General features: G+C 37.7%; 1 protein-coding gene across 8 annotated transcripts; it reads left to right on the forward strand.

The window, feature by feature from the left end:
- The first annotated feature begins 4,149 nt into the window (after positions 1-4,149).
- On the forward strand, positions 4,150-18,758 carry cnnm3 (cyclin and CBS domain divalent metal cation transport mediator 3). Of its 8 annotated transcripts, XM_083569091.1 has the most exons (10): positions 4,150-6,428; positions 6,705-6,848; positions 6,939-7,097; positions 8,279-8,448; positions 8,859-8,955; positions 9,187-9,317; positions 10,065-10,191; positions 10,520-10,578; positions 16,622-17,134; positions 17,203-18,758. In XM_083569091.1, the coding sequence occupies exons 1-8, from the start codon at positions 5,063-5,065 to the stop codon at positions 10,567-10,569; spliced, it is 2,244 nt and encodes a 747-aa protein (XP_083425217.1). In that variant the 5' UTR covers positions 4,150-5,062; the 3' UTR covers positions 10,570-10,578; positions 16,622-17,134; positions 17,203-18,758. The 8 variants fall into 8 exon arrangements, with proteins under 8 accessions (XP_083425217.1, XP_083425223.1, XP_083425222.1 ...); XM_083569097.1 differs by having other exon boundaries at positions 10,065-10,238; positions 16,622-18,758; XM_083569096.1 differs by lacking the exon at positions 10,520-10,578 and having other exon boundaries at positions 10,065-10,238.
- The last annotated feature ends 411 nt before the right edge of the window (positions 18,759-19,169 follow it).

Consider the following 19,169-nt stretch of genomic DNA (forward strand, 5'->3'; position numbering starts at 1 on the left):
CCAAAACACATATTTGTGCCTCAATGAAGTTAATGTTTTATGTTTATATGTTATTGGTTTGTAAAGATACATTCTGTATTTATTTATGCATGTATGTATGTATGTGTGTGTGTGTATATGTATATGTATATGTGTGTGTATATATATATATATATATATATATATATATATATATATATATATATATATATATATATATATATATATATATATATATATATATATATATAATATACAGTACAGACCAAAAGTTTGGACACACCTTCTCATTCAAAGAGTTTTCTTTATTTTCATGACTTTGAAAATTGTAGATTCACACTGAAGGCATCAAAACTATGAATTAACACATGTGGAATTATATATGGAATTATATACATAACAAAAGTGTGAAACAACTGAAAATGTGTTATTCTAGTTTCTTCAAAGTAGCCACCTTTTGCTTTGATTACTGCTTTGCACACTCTTGGCATTCTCTTGATGAGCTTCAAGAGGTAGTCACCTGAAATGGTCTTCCTACAGTCTTGAAGGAGTTCCCCGAGAGATGCTTGGCACTTGTTGGCCCTTTTGCCTTCACTCTGCGGTCCAGCTCACCCCTAAACCATCTCGATTGGGTTCAGGTCCGGTGACTGTGGAGGCAAGGTCATCTGGTGCAGCACCCCATCACTCTCCTTTTTGGTCAAATAGCCCTTCATGCCTTCAGTGTGACTCTACAATTTTCATAGTCATGAAAATAAAGAAAACTCTTTGAATGAGAAGGTGTGTCCAAACTTTTGGTCTGTACTGTGTGTGTATATATGTGTGTATATATGTGTGTATATATATATATATATATATATATATATATATATATATATATATATATATATATATATATATATATATATATATATATATATATATATATACACACACACACACACACACACACACACACACACACACACACACACACACACACACACACACACACACACACACACATTTTTCCCCATTTAAGAAGCTACAACTGGCCAGAAATGTCCAGTACCACACCAAAGCACAGATCTTACTAAGAAATTTTTTTTTTTTTTTTTTTTTTGTGGAAGGCATTGTCAATAAGAAACATTAAAGTTGTGTGTTAAAATTAGGAATGCATTCCAAATTATGAAAACAACTGTAGCTTTACTGCTGCTTAGACAGAATCCAATGTGATTCAGATAACACTGAACTAAATTTAGTGCTCTCCTCCCTTCATATACTAGTGTAAACACTAGCTTTAAATACTGGAAATAGTTAGTCAGAAAATTAGATTCTATACATGTAGCACATTTATTATGATTGTTGAAACATTTGAGTGTGCAGATTGCAAACTATAGTTCAGTATTGCTTCTTAATGTTACAGAAAAACTGCACTGGTGTTCCACAGCAGTACGGTGCATTCAAATGATTTGATAAAGAAAGAATATTTGAATTTTCATGTGGCTTATTTATTCCTTTAAGAAAAATTAATAATAGTTTTCTTGTACATGTTCCAGTCCCTCTCTACATTGTTGTTATTCAGTTGAATCAAAAGGAAGCAAATTGATTAGTCAAATCAATAGTGCTTTATTTTCTGTTAAGTATATTCTTCTGTTAAAGGTTGTTGTTTTTTGTGTGTGTGTGTGTGTGTGTGTGTGTGTGTGGGGGGGGGGGTTATGGCTCCTGAGTTATTATAAGTGGCTCAATGCCTTTATGAAATGTCCAAAAAACAATAGATAGATTAATGCAAGGGTTCATTATCATTAAATTGCACAAACAAAATGTGGTTTATACTTTACCTCAGTTCATATTGCTTGTCTAGAAAACTTGCTACTTTTTATTGTTTTATTTATTTATTTTTTTTAAGTGTAGTTAAAGGTTAACATGGCAAAATGGGTTTTTGTGAGTATGTTAGTTATGACCACATGTTATTGTTTAACATGACCAAAGGTACAAGGACATATTTAAATTCATAAGGAATGATATTGGCCAAAGATATTTGCACTTTGATTTGCCTGCATCTCCTTTGTTAGAGTAGCATGTTGCCCTTTATGGGGCCCTGAGTTGTGGAATGAGACACTCCTGCAGCTCAGAAGTAATGAAATTCCTTCAGGCTAGAGGTCCAGCAGGTAATCTGCTTTTAATGTTCAGTGAAACATTTTGTCAGTGACCCTGGTGGGTTGGGGGGATTTTCATTCTCAAGTGTGTTATAGCTGCCTTTTTCATTGAAGCGTCCTCAGTTTCACCATTCGTCAGCAGTGAAGGTTAAAGATTATGATTTGTGTATGCGAGTGGGCTGCGGGTTAATTTTCCATCGTGCATGGTTTACTCATCATTGTTTATGCCCATGCATCTTGTGTGTTGATGCATGAAACAGTAAAGAATCCTGCAAACCCACAAAGCTCCCCTGACTGCTTTAGGTATCACACCATTATGTTTTGACGCACACTAGTCTTCCATTTGCATGCTATGTATTTCACATAGCAATTTTTTTTTCTTTCTTAACAACATATAGTATTGTAACCACTCCTGATTTTTTTTTTTCCTTTACAAAGCGATGCATTTTAAATGACTACACAAAACACTCAGTTTGAACATTTAATGTCTGTATTTGTTTTAAGAGAAGTGTAACGAAGAAATGTACTGTACTTCCGCTAATGTTTGTTGGTTTTATTTAAAGCAATGTGTACATAGCATTTCATAAGGACTGCTGGAGGAGTTCTGATTAACATGAAAATAAATCTGAGATATCTATTTCTCTATAAAGCTGTTCCCGCTGTTTAATTTCTTTAACTTTTTTTCTTTTCATTTTTTTTTCTTTTTTTTATTATTTCCCTTTAGCTTTTTAAATATTTGGTTTTTCCTCCATATATAAAATTAATGTAGCATTTTGACTATAGGATTGCAAGTTCTTTCAAAATTATTGAAGGAAGTATGTTCTTCGTGTGTTCTCTTCCCACGTCTGATCATATGCACATTGTCCTATTGTGTAATAAGACCGAGATATTATATGAGGGGTTATTATCAGGAAAGGGCAGGATCTGGCATAAGGCTGACAGGAATAATGAAATAAATAATGTTCAGTTTATGTATACCATCAATTATAACGTTGCAAATATAACACTATAACTGATTCTATGAATATTTCTAACTTTTGCAAAAGTATATCAAATAATAATTATTGCCATGTCACAGGTAAAATATCTACTTTAAAATTCACAGATAGTATATTTCACAAAGGTTATTGCTGTAAAAAATTATTAATTGCAATTGAATTTCTAATGAAAAAATGTTTTTTCTTCTTCAAACTTAAAAGAAAGGCTATATAAGTGAATGTCTTTTTTAAATCATTTTTAATTTTAAATAATGAGGTAACGTGATTGAATACATCATGAATGAATTAGGGCACGTATGGTTACAGAATTACTAGTGAACTTTGAACAATAGTTAAGCACTGTTATCAGATTTCTATTGGATATTTTTCTGATTTAATAGTCCAGTCTAGAAAAAAAAGAACTGAATTTATCTGCAATTAGAACTTCTTAGCTCCACCACTTCACATGCTTTATTTGCACAGTATATAAAAGTGTCAAAAACATGTTGAGATATATGAACACTATGGCTTCCACTTAAGCAGCGTTGTAGCTTATTGTATGCTCTATCTTTATTGTAAATAGATTGATTAAATTATTCGTGACAACCTGATTGCTTATAAAGCATGTCTGCCATTGACCAATCTGCTTTTAGCAGGCATTTGATAGTGTTAAAAATTAACGAAAGTCACAATAGTTAAATCTTTCCTCTAGCAACCAAAAACATAAAACGATCCATTGTACCTCAAATTGGCATCGGATGCAAATTTCTTTTTTTTTTTTTTTTTTTTTTTTTTTTTTTTTATAAACAAATATATTGTGTAAATTAAGGTGGATTGTGAGTTTTTTTCCTATTAATTCATTTGCTTATGCAGCCAAAAATTGTCTTTTAAAACCGTTAGCCCGGCACCACTCAGAATAAATTAAATTTGATCAATATGCAAACTGTTCCTGGGACTTTTGCAAGGTATTCGTGATGGGAAATAACTAAGTAGAGTCAAATTTTAAGAATGTGAAGTAGGTAAATACAGGCCTATATTATGCCCTCGTGGGGCGTGGTTAAATCCAAGAGCATTTGCCTTTCATTCCACATCTGATCCAGCTGTTATGCTTTTACAAGCATCTAAGAACAAGCTGACGACCATATGCGATAGCACAGGCAGCACCTTGCATCAGCTCTGTAGAAGCAGTAGGGTGCTGACTCAATTCCTTGTTAATTTTATTTATTTATTTTGTAAAAAAAAAAAAAAAATTTGAGTAATTTGTGAATCTTCCTCTAGGATTAATCTTATGATCTACCTATCTATTTATTGCATTTGGAGTTTGGATAGCCACCCTAGAAAGATGATTCGAATACCATATTAATTGTATGTATTCCACAGCAGTAACCTGTATTAACGATCAAAAGAACCGTCGCTCATATAACTGCACTTTATTAAGGAAACTATAATGATTTATAAAATGACATTTTAGATCTAGAGGTAAATGCAATAGTGTTTGCTGAATTACTTGGTAAACGACCCGTATGTGCTTTCCTTTTTTTTGTCAGCCGAAGTGTAATTTTAGAAAAGGGAGAAAAAAAACCGCAGTTTTTGTTTTTGAAAGCTCAGCTCCCTCGCCTCTCTGTGTTTATTTCACATACCTAACACGCCATTGTGGGCGTGGCTTCTCTATCTTTTATTTCTATTGGTCGCACACGATCTTCTATTCTCATTGGTCTATGAACGACTTCACGTAGTTCCGCTATTAAAAAAAGGCAACGGTCTTCTTCATTTCAGCTCCGATCGCTGTTTATGTATCTGCTTTGGTTTTGTTTTGTTTTTCCTTTATGTGCATCTTATCCAATATGGCGGCACTGGTGAGGACTTTTCTGTCGTTGTTTTCTATGGCAACCAGAAAAAAAGTGGTAGGAGGCTAGCCCCGGACCGGTTGTCACATGATTAGCGACTAAAACCGAGCTGCCTGATTCCAATATGGTGGTTGGCTCGGCGGAGCTACGTATCCTGTTAATGATATTGTGGGCTTGCTGGTTTGGCTCTGGCGCATGCAGCCAAAACACGTCGCTGCGGGTCATCGGTCTGAGACTAGAGGAGGCCAGCGACCGTGTTTACATGCGTGGGAGAATCCTGACCGCCGCGCCTGGCTCCACTTTTAAGCTCCGGTTGTTCGGTTCCTACCTGCTGAATGGGACTTGGCCGTGGCTTGCATTCGTTAGAGCGGATGCGAGTGTCGCTGAGGACGCTTGTAACCAAGAAACGTTGCGCAATACTTCTGCTTTCCAAGTGCGCGAAGAATTTAATCCGGACGAGGAAAACGGAGGCTTAATAGTAGTCCAAACTGAGGATACAAACATCTCGGATCAGGTAAACGATGAAACGCATTCGGTTTTCTACTGCTTGTGCGTATTCAATGGGGAAAACTGGCAGCCAGCGGGCCCGGACAGGTTCTGTTTAAAAGACCCAGATCTGCCACCCGAATGGATCCCAACCTGGGGTCTAGCCGTTATCATCATCCTAGTAGTCCTCATATGCTCACTGATAAGATGCCTTCATCTCAGTTTGCTTTGGCTTGACCCTCTGGAGCTTTATGTACTGCACAGCTGTGGATCAGAAGATGAGCGACGTCTGGCGAAGCGCCTGGAGCCAATTCGGAGGAGAGGAAACTTTCTTGTTTGCTCTCTGCTTTTCTTGTGTGCACTGGGCCACTCGGTGCTTGGTGTGGTCTTCTACCGTGCCTTCGCATCCATCCTTCCAGCTGCATTTGCATGTGCTGCACTTATATTCGTAGTCGCCGAGTTGTTGCCCCATATCATAAGTTCGGGTTATGGCTTTTATCTCGCCCCGAGTCTAGTTTGGATTGCCAAGAGCTGTCTGATCATCACATGCCCCCTGTCTTGCCTCTTGGGTCTCTTTTTGGATTTGGCATTTAGGCGTGACGTAAGTACTTGCGGAGTGCGTGAAAAGGTGATGGAGCTGATCCGCACGAACGTAAACGATCCATACAGCGAGTTTGTCAAAGAGGAGTTCCGGCGTGGGACGCTGAGGAGCAAGACGGTGGAGGACATTCTAACGCCACTGAAGGACTGCTTTATGCTCCCCTCCACGGCCGTGCTGGACTTTAACACCATGTCCGAGATCATGCAGAGCGGTTACACCCGCGTGCCCGTGTACGAGGAGGAGCGCTCTAACATCGTGGAGATCCTTTACATCAAGGACCTGGCCTTGGTGGATCCTGCCGACTGCACACCAATGACCACTATCACCAAGTTCTACAACCACCCGCTGCATTTCGTCTTCAATGACACTAAGCTGGATGCCATGCTTGAGGAGTTTAAAAAAGGTGATTTTCCAGGCAGACTTTAAAAATCTTCGATGCTATCCAGTCCTCTAGATGACCAGTTCCCATCCCTGGTCTTGAAGTACATTCAGTCATGTACAATTTAGTATTCTCCTGCTCTAAAACACCCTCTGGATGTTTTTTAGATGATTAGTAATATCTGGTGTGTTGAGAGCAGGGAAGACACTAAACAGTACCACTGACTGTTGTTGCAAATAAAAGAAATGTTGTGATTCATTGTGAAGCACTTTACTCCTGACAGCATCTTGCTTCTCTTAGGAAACTCTCACCTGGCCATAGTACAGAGGGTGAATAATGAGGGAGAGGGAGACCCCTTTTATGAGGTGCAGGGTCTGGTCACCCTTGAAGATGTGATCGAGGAGATCATCAAGTCAGAGATCCTGGATGAGTCTGATGGCTATAGTGAGTATCTTAGATGTTACCTTGTGTCTACCTTCTGAATACATTGTTTTTAAAACTTTTTTTGCCCATTTTTTTTTTTTAATCCCACAGTGAACATGAAAGTGAAGCGCCCTCTTCCCCCACTAGAGATCCCTTTAGAGCCACGTGCAGTGCAGGAAGAATTCTCTCTCTTTAAGTTGCCTGAAGGCGAGGCGAAGATCCGCACGTCTCCTCAGCTTCTACTTGCTACACACCGCTTTCTATCCAGAGGTCTGAACATTGTGTTTCTGTGCTTGTTTTGAGTCAATACAGTTTTGCAATAATACTGTTATACTTTGTAATTTTCACGAGAATCTTCTTTCCTTGTTGTTTTTGTGTAATTAAAACTAAATAATCAGAAAAGTTTTAAAGACAGGAGAAATGGACCCTGAAACATTTTGTCAGCCCAAAGATTATGCTGATATGTTGCTCTTTGATGCTACGGTGCATGGAAGTGTGTACACATGGTAATATGACTGGCAGTGTGTCAACTTGTACATTGTGCTTCTGTGTTTTCTTATTTTTGATGTTTGCCCTGCATTATTTTTATATTTATGATTGTTGGATCATGGAAATGCTGTGTTTAATCAAAATACCCCTAGCAATTCTTACAACACGGAATAGTACATTTCCTTTTTACTTTCACATTTGTACCCATGTTTATTTATTGGTAATAAATCAAGTGCCATAATCTAAACAAACCATGTTTAAGTGTGCTTGGGTCACAAATAACAGAAAACAAAGAACTGGCACTAAAACTAAATAGGTAGTTGATTATGTAAACAACTTGTTTACAACTATTTCTGTATTATTTTTAGCTATGTTAAAAGTCTTGTAGTTTTTGGTTTATTTAGTACATTAAAATTGTTTTCTTGTGTGTGGTGCAGTTGAGAAGACATTTAACTTTAAATCAGTCTACTGTGTATTTCTTTTGGCTACAAGCAGCATTTTTTTCTGCTGTAGAAGCAAGCTACTCATTGAACACTCATTGTAGATGCGAGCTACTCATTAGACTGTAGCTCAATATGAAAGGCAAAGTGTTCCTGATATACTTAAGCAGGAATACTTTAATAAAAATATATAAACCTTCTGCAGCAAGAAAGGTGCAGGGTGAATTTAATTAAACCACATCATGGTCAATAATGGTTTAGTGCATACCAGATATTCTCAACAAAGCTATACTGGAAACTATTTGCTGTAGATGTGTATGTACTTGCAAACAAAGCTGTCTCTGTTTTATCATCACATGCTGCTTAACATACACATTCAAATAACTTGACATGTTGTACTGTTCAAGAGGTAACTTTAATTTAGTATATAGACTGTGTGAATTTGTCTGTTTCTTAATTGTTGAATATTTATGACTGATGATTTCATCATCTTTTCCTATGACTTTCACCTGTCTCTTGCAGAAGTGGAGCATTTCTGCCCACAGCGAGTGTCAGAAAAAGTCTTATTTCATCTCCTGCGACATCCCAGTGTTAATCAAGAAGTGAAGTTTGACCCAAACAACAAAATGAGTCCTGACCATTACCTCTATACGCGCAATCACCCAGTGGACTACTTCATTCTGCTGCTGCAGGTGAGTCGGTCATTTGCATATCTTCAAAAGAATTGTGATTGTGCCCTGATTCCCCATTACAAACATATACAGGCTTACAAATTCTATTGCAGGCAGTCACTTGAGGGCTGTAGAAATGTTTTTGTTTTCATTTCAACCCCCGTGTGTGTGTGTGTCTGTCTGTCTGTCTGTCTGTATTTGTGTGTGAGTGAGTGTGTTTGAAATGAATTAGAATTTGATAGCTGCAACAGGTCTCCAAAAAGTTGGGACAAGGCCATGTTTACCACTGTGTAGCATTATGGTTTCATTGCTAATGAAATAAATGTATAGTGAATAAAAAGACACATACCCAATCACAGATGCGCAAATAATTAAATGTTTGGATCCTATTTATGTTCACATGATCATCGTCTGGTCACTGTTGTGTGTAGGGCCGTGTGGAAGTGGAGATCGGAAAAGAAGGGCTAAAGTTTGAGAATGGCGCCTTCACCTACTACGGGGTATCAGCACTGTCAGCACCATCCTCTGGTATGGCTTTATTTGAAGTGTAAATCTAGAAAAGGTTTTTACCCACCTACCTCCTCCAGAACAACTCATTTAGCATTTATTACAATCCATTTTAGTATATAACATTGACTGTATTGGGTAAAGTGTATTGAAAGCGTTAAGGTTCATGTGTGCGTAGGTTAATGCACATCTGTGTTGTAGCTAATGGTTAGTTTTTTTAGGTGAATTTATAATCCATTTATGTTCTCCTAGTACATCAGTCTCCAGTGTCCACACAGTATCGTTCCCTCAGAGACACGTTTGACCTGGGAGAAGCCACAAGCCCATCCAGTTACTGTCCTGACTACACAGTTCGAGCCCTCACCGACTTGCAGCTCATCAGGGTAAAACGCAAAGCTTCTCAACTTTTCATTGTAAATAGAGCTTTTTTTAACATGTACTTGCAGTGCAGGATAACACAATATGGCTGCTCAGAATTAATAACCATCAAAAGCATTGTTAGAATAGATTGTGTCCAACATGGTCTGCAAACTAGACAAAGTACCTACTATGAAATATGTATATGGCTGTGGAAAATATTAATGCCTTGATGATGATGTTCAGTTAGTGGTTTGGATTAATAAGGTGCTCTATCTATATCTATAAATAGTGTTATTATGTATATTGTCTTCGACATGGCCAAATATTTTACAAAATAATGTCACCAGCAAAACATACAGTCCATATATTGAAATTATCAGTAAAATGGCTCTGATAAATCAAAATCAGTGTTTTATAAATGCTATGTTTATTTGGATTTAAACACAACTGAATGCCTGTGGTGGGAATTTAAGCTGCCAGTCCACCTGCCAAATTCTCATATTATAAAGATATATGGTTGGCTTGATGTAGAGTCAATGCACATCTCATATATATCCACCTTTTACCTTTGTATGTGTATCTTATAATAACGTAAACAGGATCTAGATATACATTTTAAAGTTTGGTACATTTCAATTCGCTTTCCAAGTGCACCCTTGGTGCTACGGTAGTAACACACATCAGTCTATAATTTATATGACTAATAGAAGTGTTTTTTATTTTTATTTTATTTCTCAATTTCTGACATTGACATGGCTGTCTTCACATAGGTAACTCGATTGCAGTATCTCAATGCCTTGATGGCATCTCGGGCATCACAGAGCCCTGGTCTTCCAGAGATTAAGGTCCTTCCTAACAGCCAGACCAAACTCCTAAATGAAAAGAACGTCACCCAAGGTACAGAGCTGTGACTGAAGGCATGGACACAATCAACGTAACATTTGGTAATGGACAGTGTTTGCAAGCAAAGTGTTTTTGCAGAATAAAATTACACCTCAGACACACACACACACACACACACACACACACACACACACACACACACACGGTGACGATAAAGCCAAGAATATTTCTATTTCTCTATACAGTTTTGTATTTTCAGGGTGAAATTGTCTAACTGGCTGATGATATTACAAAATTGCTTAACAATCTGTTTTAATATTAACTAAACATTTTGTTCTTTGTTTTTGTCTTTATTTTCTTTTCTCTTCGATGACAACCCTAGACTGTTCACTTCACTTTTCATTCTTTGATGCAATTGACAACTACTGTTAATGTATAGAGGTAAAGGCAAGTTCAGTGCTTCAGCATGAGTTTGTGATTGAAGCAGCCTTTATGTACTGCCCCCTCCTTCCCATTTTCATGGAGTTACCCCCTTATTTTGTTTAGAAAATGACATGAATGTTTATTTTTTTCCTCTAATACTTCATGACCATCAAAACCATATTTTTTATTTTGTGAAGAAAACGTTTCCTTATGGTCGTTTTGCTGCTAACTTGGCATTTCACTTCTATTACACACAGTCAAGTCCTAAATTCCATCCTTCCCTAAATAGGTATATTCCTATTTCTCCTGTATTAGATGCCATTTATTGCAACAAATTCAGAATTATTGACACCCTTCAAGAGCAAAAATGGGCAAAATGTTTGTATAAAATCATTAAATAGTATCGAAAAAGAATGTTTGACAGTGCTTCATAAATGATTGCAACTGTAAAACTACTGTTTCCAAATAAAATATACTTTATTGCATTCTGTACCTATATATTTTTTTCTAATTTCTTTGAAGGGTACCAGTAATTCTGCAGTCTATCCACTTTTCCCTTGTTTTTCCAGTAGATTGTATGTGTTTTTCACTTGACTCTTTTGTTAGTGTGCAATTGATATATCGTACATATAATATGTATAATATACATGATAGTATTTAACCTATACAAATATCATACCATTGGTACCAAAGCTTAGCTAATACAATAAGGGATATAGTCCTGTATTGTGCTTAGATCCTACAGTATTAAATATATTTTATAAAATAAGAGATTAGCATTGGTTGGATGTGCGTTAGACCTTTAATGTGCAGCTCGTAGGTAAATACCATCCAGTAGGAAGCACATAGTGATTACCCCTGCTGATTGTGTTTAAATTAATTAGATTAATGCATATCAACTTGTCTATTATACAGCTTATATCATGTTCATTTTCCAGTATTGACAAGTTAAAGTTGTCGATGTTTGACCGAACTAAAAATCTTTTTAGTTATTTTATATATTTGTCATTAGATCTTCAATTCTGTGCTAAATCTGACTTTGAGATAAATTATTGCGATATCTTCTTCTTCTTCTTTCAGCTTCTCCCAATAGGGGTCACCACAGCGGATCATACTTCTAGATACCCCCCTGTCCTTTACATCTGCCCCCTTCAAACTAACTACCTGCATGTCTTTCCTTACAACATTCATAACATTCATTGGCCTTCCTCTTTTCCTCCTTCCTGGTGGCTCCATCCTTAGCATTCTCCAATATACCCCATGTCCCTCCTCCGCACATGTCCAAACCATCTCAATCTTGCCTCCCTCACCGTGTCTCCAAAACGTCCTACATGCGCTTTCCCTCTAATAAACTCATTTCTAATCCTGTCCATCCTCGTCTCTCCCAACGAAAACCTCAACATCTTCAGCTCTGCTACCTCCAGCTCCACCTCCTCAATGCCACTGTCTCTAAACCATGGTATTTGAACTCCTCCACCTTCTCCACCTCTTCTCCCTGCAACTGCACAACACCACCGTCCTCCCTCTCATTCCCACACATGTACTCTGTCTTACTTCTACTGACTTTCATTCCCCTTCTCTCCAGCACACACCTCCACCTCTCCAGGCTCTTCTCAATCTGCTCCCTACTCTCACTACAAATCACAATATCATCCGCAAACATCATAGTCCAGGGAGACTCCTGTCTGACCTCATCCGTCAACCTGTCCATCACCACTGCAAACAGGAAAGGGCTCAGAGCCGATCCTTGAACCAGTCTGTCGTTCCTATTGCACACTTCACTGCTGTCACACTGTCCTCATACATGTCCTGCACTTCCCTCACATACTTCTCTGACACACCTTACTTCCTCATACAGTACCACAACTCCTCTCTCGCCACCCTGTCGTACGCTTTCTCTAAATCCACAAACACACAATGCAACTCCTTCTGACCCTTTCTATACTTCTCCATCAACATTCTCAAAGCAAATAATGCATTTGTACTGCTCTTCCTTGACATGAAACCATACTGTTGCTCACAGATGGTCACCTCTTCTCTCAGCCTGGCTTCCACTACTCTTTCCCATAACTTCATGGTGTGAATGATCAACTTAATTCCCCTGGAGTTACTGCAGGTCTGCACATCTCCCTTATTCCTAAAGATCGGTACCAGCACATTCCCTCTCCATTCCTCAAGCATCCTCTGACCTTCCAAAATCTTTTTGAACAACCTGATTAAAAACTCCACTGCCATCTTTCCTAAACATCTTCATGCTTTTACCGGTATGTCATCTGGTCCTACCGACTTTCCACTCTTCATCCTCTTAATAGCTGCTCTCACTTCCTCCTTAGGTGGAGGTATATACTAATCCTATCCACTTCCTGCTTCACCATCACCACACCATCTAACCTTCTCTTTTTCTCTCTCTCATTTTCCTTAATTATCAGCTGCTCAAAATACTCTCTCCATCTTCTCAACACACTCTCCTCACTAGTCAACACATTTCCATCTCCATCCTTTATTGCTCTAACTTGCAGCACATCCTCCCCAGCTCAGTCCCTCTGCCTGGCCAATTGGCATAAATCCTTTTCTCCTTCCTTAGTGTCCAAATTCTCATACAGCTCCTCATATGCCTTTTTTTTCTTGGCTTTCGCCACATCCCTCTTTACCCGCTGCTGCATCTCCTTGTACTCCTGCCTACTTTTCTCATCTCTCTGTCCATCCCAATTCTGTTTTGCCAACCTCTTTCTCCTTATGCTTTCCTGCACTTGCTTATTCCACCTCTGTTTGTCTTCCTTTTTATTTCCAGATGTCACACCAAGTACCTTTCTAGCTGTCTCTCTTATCACTCCTGCAGTAGTTGCCAATCATCCAGCACCTCTTCACCACCACTGAGCCCCTGTCTGACCTTTTCCCTAAATCTCACACTACAGTCTACTCCTCTCCTTCTTCAACTCCAAAACCATCCTACAGACCACCATCTGATGCTGTCTAGCTACACTGTCCCCTGCCAACACTTTACAGTCTCCAATCTCCTTCAGGTTTTATCTCCTGCATAGAATATAGTCCACCTGTGTGCACCTTCCTTCACTCTTATACCTCACCCTATGATCCTCCTTCTTCTTAAAATACCCATTTACCACTGCCATTTCCAGCCTTTTAGCAAAATCCACCACTATTCACCCTTCCACATTCCTCTCTTTAAGACCATACCTACCCATTACCTCCTCATCACCTCTGTTCCCTTCACCTACATGCCCATTAAAGTCTGCCCCAATCACCAGTCGTTCTTTCCTAGGTACACCTTCTACCACATCATCTAACACTCCAGAATTTTTCCTTCTCCTCCATCTCACAACCCACTTGTACCCATAGGCACTGATGACATTTATTATCACCCCTTCAACTTCCAGCTTATGTTCCTCACCCTATCAGAAACTCTCTTTACCTCCACTACACTCTTACTGTACTTCTCCTTCAGGATCCCCCCTACACCATTTCTCTTTCCATCCACATGTCAATAGAACAGTTTAAACCCACCTCCAATCTTCTTTTTCACTTGTTCTCCTGAACACACAACATATCTACCTTTCTCCTCTCCATCATATCAGCTAATTCTCTCCCTTTACCAGTCATAGTACCAACATTTAAAGTGCCCACATTATCCTACACTCTCCTACACTTCTCCTTTCCCCACCGTCTCTGTAGATGTCTTCCTCCTCTCCTTCTCCTCCTTTGGCAAACAGTAGCCCAATTTCCACCAGTACCCTGTTGGCTGACAATGCCTGTGGTGGTCGTTGGTAACCCGGGCCTCGACCAATCTGGTTCGATGAAATTATGGTTCGTGATCCGCATATTTGATTTGGCACATATTTTACGCTGGATGCCCTTCCTAACGCAACCCTCCCCATTTATCCGGGCTTGGGACTAAGAGTGCACTGGCTTGTGCAACCCTAATGGCTGGGTTAAATTATTACTATATGATTACATTTATTTACATTCATTTCAAATAAATATTTTTTCAAAGGGAGATAGAGATATGTGTTTGTGTAAATTATGTCTATCTGTTTCACGCCTCTACTAATAATCAAGCTGTTGGTGCAAATGTTTGGTCTAATAATTTTTTTGTTCTAATTTTCATTGTAACTTTTTCTTCTCCAGTTCATCTAACTCATCTTGTGCCTTGGCCCATTTATCAAAATTGCCATAGTCACCATATAAGTTAAACAACATCATATATATATATATATATATATATATATATATATATATATATATATATATATATATATATATATATATATATATATATATATATATATATATACAGTGAGGAAAATAAGTATTTGAACACGCTGCTATTTTGCAAGTTCTCCCACTTAGAAATCATGGAGGGGTTTAAAATTGTCATCGTAGGTGCATGTCCACTGTGAGAGACATAATCTAAAAAAAAAATCCAGAAATCACAATATATGATTTTTAAACGATTTATTTGTATGATACAGCTGCAAATAAGTATTTGAACACCTGTCTATCAGCTAGAATTCTGACCCTCAAAGACCTGTTAGTCTGCCTTTAAAATGTCCACCTCCACTACATTTATTATCCTAAATTAGATGCACCTGTTTGAGGTCGTTAGCTGCATAAAGACACCTGTCCACCCCATACAATCAATAAGAATCCAACTACTAACATGGCCAAGACCAAAGAGCTGTCCAAAGACACTAGAGACAAAATTGTACACCTCCACAAGGCTGGAAAGGGCTACGGGGAAATTGCCAAGCAGCTTGGTGAAAAAAGGTCCACTGTTGGAGCAATCATTAGAAAATGGAAGAAGCTAAACATGACTGTCAATCTCCCTCGGACTGGGGCTCCATGCAAGATCTCACCTCGTGGGGTCTCAATGATCCTAAGGAAGGTGAGAAATCAGCCCAGAACTACACGGGAGGAGCTGGTCAATGACCTAAAAAGAGCTGGGACCACCGTTTCCAAGGTTACTGTTGGTAATACACTAAGACGTCATGGTTTGAAATCATGCATGGCACGGAAGGTTCCCCTGCTTAAACCAGCACATGTCCAGGCACGTCTTAAGTTTGCCAATGACCATTTGGATGATCCAGAGGAGTCATGGGAGAAAGTCATGTGGTCAGATGAGACCAAAATAGAACTTTTGGGTCATAATTCCACTAAACGTGTTTGGAGGAAGACGAATGATGAGTACCATCCCAAGAACACCATCCCTACTGTGAAGCATGGGGGTGGTAGCATCATGCTTTGGGGGTGTTTTTCTGCACATGGGACAGGGCGACTGCACTGTATTAAGGAGAGGATGACCGGGGCCATGTGTTGCGAGATTTTTGGGAACAACCTCCTTCCCTTATTTAGAGCATTGAAGATGGGTCGAGGCTGGGTCTTCCAACATGACAATGACCTGAAGCACACAGCCAGAATAACCAAGGAGTGGCTCTGTAAGAAGCATATCAAGGTTCTGGCATGGCCTAGCCAGTCTCCAGACCTAAACCCAATAGAGAATCTTTGGAGGGAGCTCAAACTCCGTGTTTCTCAGCGACAGGCCAGAAACCTGACTGATCTCGAGAAGATCTGTGTGGAGGAGTGGGCCAAAATCCCTCCTGCAGTGTGTGCAAACCTGGTGAAAAACTACAGGAAACGTTTGACCTCTGTAATTGCAAACAAAGGCTACTGTACCAAATATTAACATTGACTTTCTCAGGTGTTCAAATACTTATTTGCAGCTGCATCATACAAATAAATAGTTTAAAAATCATACATTGTGATTTCTGGATTTTTTTTTTAGATTATGTCTCTCACAGTGGACATGCACCTACGATGACAATTTCAGACCCCTCCATGATTTCTAAGTGGGAGAACTTGCAAAATAGCAGCGTGTTCAAATACTTATTTTCCTCACTGTATATATATATATATATATATATATATGATGTTGTGTATATATATTGTATATGTTTGTTTGTTTTTGTTTTTTATACACACACACACAGAGTTTTTTCCTTTGGACAGAGAAAATTATTTCGAAATTCTCTCTTTCTTTCTTTGACAGAGGATGGAAACATGTGAGGACTCGCACAAGAATCTTAAGGATCTCTTCTTTTCTGTGGTTTGCAGGTACAAGCAAGACCTTGGAATGCAAGACTGATAAAGTAGTTTCACACAAGCTTTTTGATGTAACCTGTTAAGCATGGACAATGATTTTAACTGCTGACCTTCCCCCAATTTATTCTTACTTTTTATGTTTAAAGTTTCCAGATTTTATTCATCATTGGTGCTTATGCTGTTTTCCTTTGCTGTGTGGGTATTGGGTTGTTGTGTGTCCATGAGGCATTATCGTGTTAAAGCCTTTGCTGACTTTTAATGTCAATAGACAGCTGAGTGCCAGAACGGGCAGCAGGAACTGTTCTTTTTTGTTTCGCCTTTTTAGTTTGTCTTTTTTTTTCTGATTGGAAAAAATTTGTTTTTAACTCATTTATAAATGTCATATTCTGCACCACATTTCTCCAACATGTTCAGCTTCTGTAGTTTTCGTGTATATGTATATATATATATATATATATATATATATATATATATATATATATATATATATATATATATATATATATATATATATATATACATATATACATACACATATATCTATCTTGTACTGTTTATATCTATGACCTTGGTTAGATGGTAATGCTGTAATAGCCCAAAACCTTATTATGTAAAGACAACTCAAAATGTACAAGTTATGTAATCTGAGAATAATGCTGTGTGTTTATATATATTGTAATTCTCACAGCCTTCCCATAAAATGAGAATGAGAATTTTGTGCATTGTTTAACGGGACAGCACAACCGATGTTTGATTACATATTGAACTGCAGTGTCTGTTGCTGCATTAGCCAACTCTAACTAACAGACTGGGGAACACTATAGAAATGTTCTCTGTACTGTGTTTCACCAATTCACTGGGCGGCTTTTCAGAGATTTGTTGGGAACTGATGTGAGTTAGTCTGAGCTCATTCAAAGTTCACTGTGAAAAAACAATTCACTTAAATTTCCTTGGATCTTTTTTTTTTTGTTGTGATCAGCAAACAATGCACACCGTCCTGTAACACTACCATTGTCTCAGCACTGAAACCAAATTAATTTTTTTATTTTTTTGAGATCATGTTTTATGGTGATTTTTGTGTTCCTTTGTGATAAATAGTGTCAATGTTTTAGAATATGTTGAAAATGTTAAAGGATTTTTTGGCATGTTTTGAGTCCACTTACAATTAAGGGTCACAGCAGTTTTTTTAAGGGATCACTTTTGTCCTCTGATAAATCCTCTTTTCCTGATGGGCTGGGCCTTTTCCAGGAAGACTCCATCCACTGACTTCGCATTCAAACTGTTATATTTGGTGAGGACATTTTAGGATGCTTGTGAGACTTCAGAGACGTGTACAACGGCAATGAAATGTGGCCCAGCTTCTTTGAATTGTTTCTCACTTCAGTCTTATTGCTTCTTTTTTTTGTGCTTTTTTTATGTGAACTTTCACATTCCATGTAACACATCAGCAATGTAGTTGACAGGTTTTTTTTTTTTCTATTTTTTCCACACAAGGACATTGTTGATGGACTACCTGGCCTGAGAGTATTTATATAGTAATTGTAGTGCTCAGTTACTGTTTATCTGGGACTTTAGTTAAAGCTGGAAAGTAATGGGGTTTTATTTTTCTCTTTTTCTTATGAGGACGTGAGGGCGTAGACTAGATTGTGAGAGAGAATTGTGGGACCTTGCTGTTTTTACCTCACAATCTTTTTTAATGATTTAAAATAGTCGCATAATAAAGTTTCATATTTTAATAAAAAAAACCATAGTCACCCTATTAACTTTAATTAATGTCAAAGAATGACTGAGAATAATTTTTTAAAGGACCTTTTTTAATTTGATAACCCTAAATATTACATTACACAATTTTTTTCCCTTTTTGTTGAAGAGATACTGCATAAGGTTAATGCTTTTTTTTTTTTTTTTTTGGGTAGTAATTCATATATTGGCAATAATTACTGGCGGCAGTTGTGACTTTTATTTGCTGTTCAATTATTATAAAAGAGTAACTGAATTATGTTGAGACAGTTTTTGTACAAAGTCTTAGTCTTTCTTTGGTACTAAATACTGCTCATGTATTAAATGCTCTCTTTTCAACATTATTATTATTATTATTATTTTTATAAATACTGTGGATGTGTCTTGTGACGTTTAATGTTGTTACTGCAGGCTGCCATTAGATGGCGATAGCTCATCATAAAATAATAAAAGACAGATAGTAAGCAATTGTTTCAAATAATCAACATTAGTGAAGGAACTGAAGGAACCACAGCCAAACTCACAGATCACAGAGACTTGTGGTGTGGTGAAAATGCTATCAGGTGCAAGTAAAAAAATAAATAAAAATACAAAGTAATATGAGCATAATACACGCTAAATTTTTTTTACATTTTAAATTTTTTTAAACATAAGGTTTACATGAGGTTTACCATAAATGTTGTAGATGAGTAATAATATTGCCTTCCTTTGGCTTGCTTTCTTTAATTTTATTGTGCATCCTTGTGCCATCCATT

The sequence above is a fragment of the Silurus aristotelis genome (genome assembly GCF_946808225.1).
Source record: "Silurus aristotelis genome assembly, chromosome: 18".
NCBI classification, from domain to species: Eukaryota; Metazoa; Chordata; class Actinopteri; order Siluriformes; family Siluridae; genus Silurus; species Silurus aristotelis.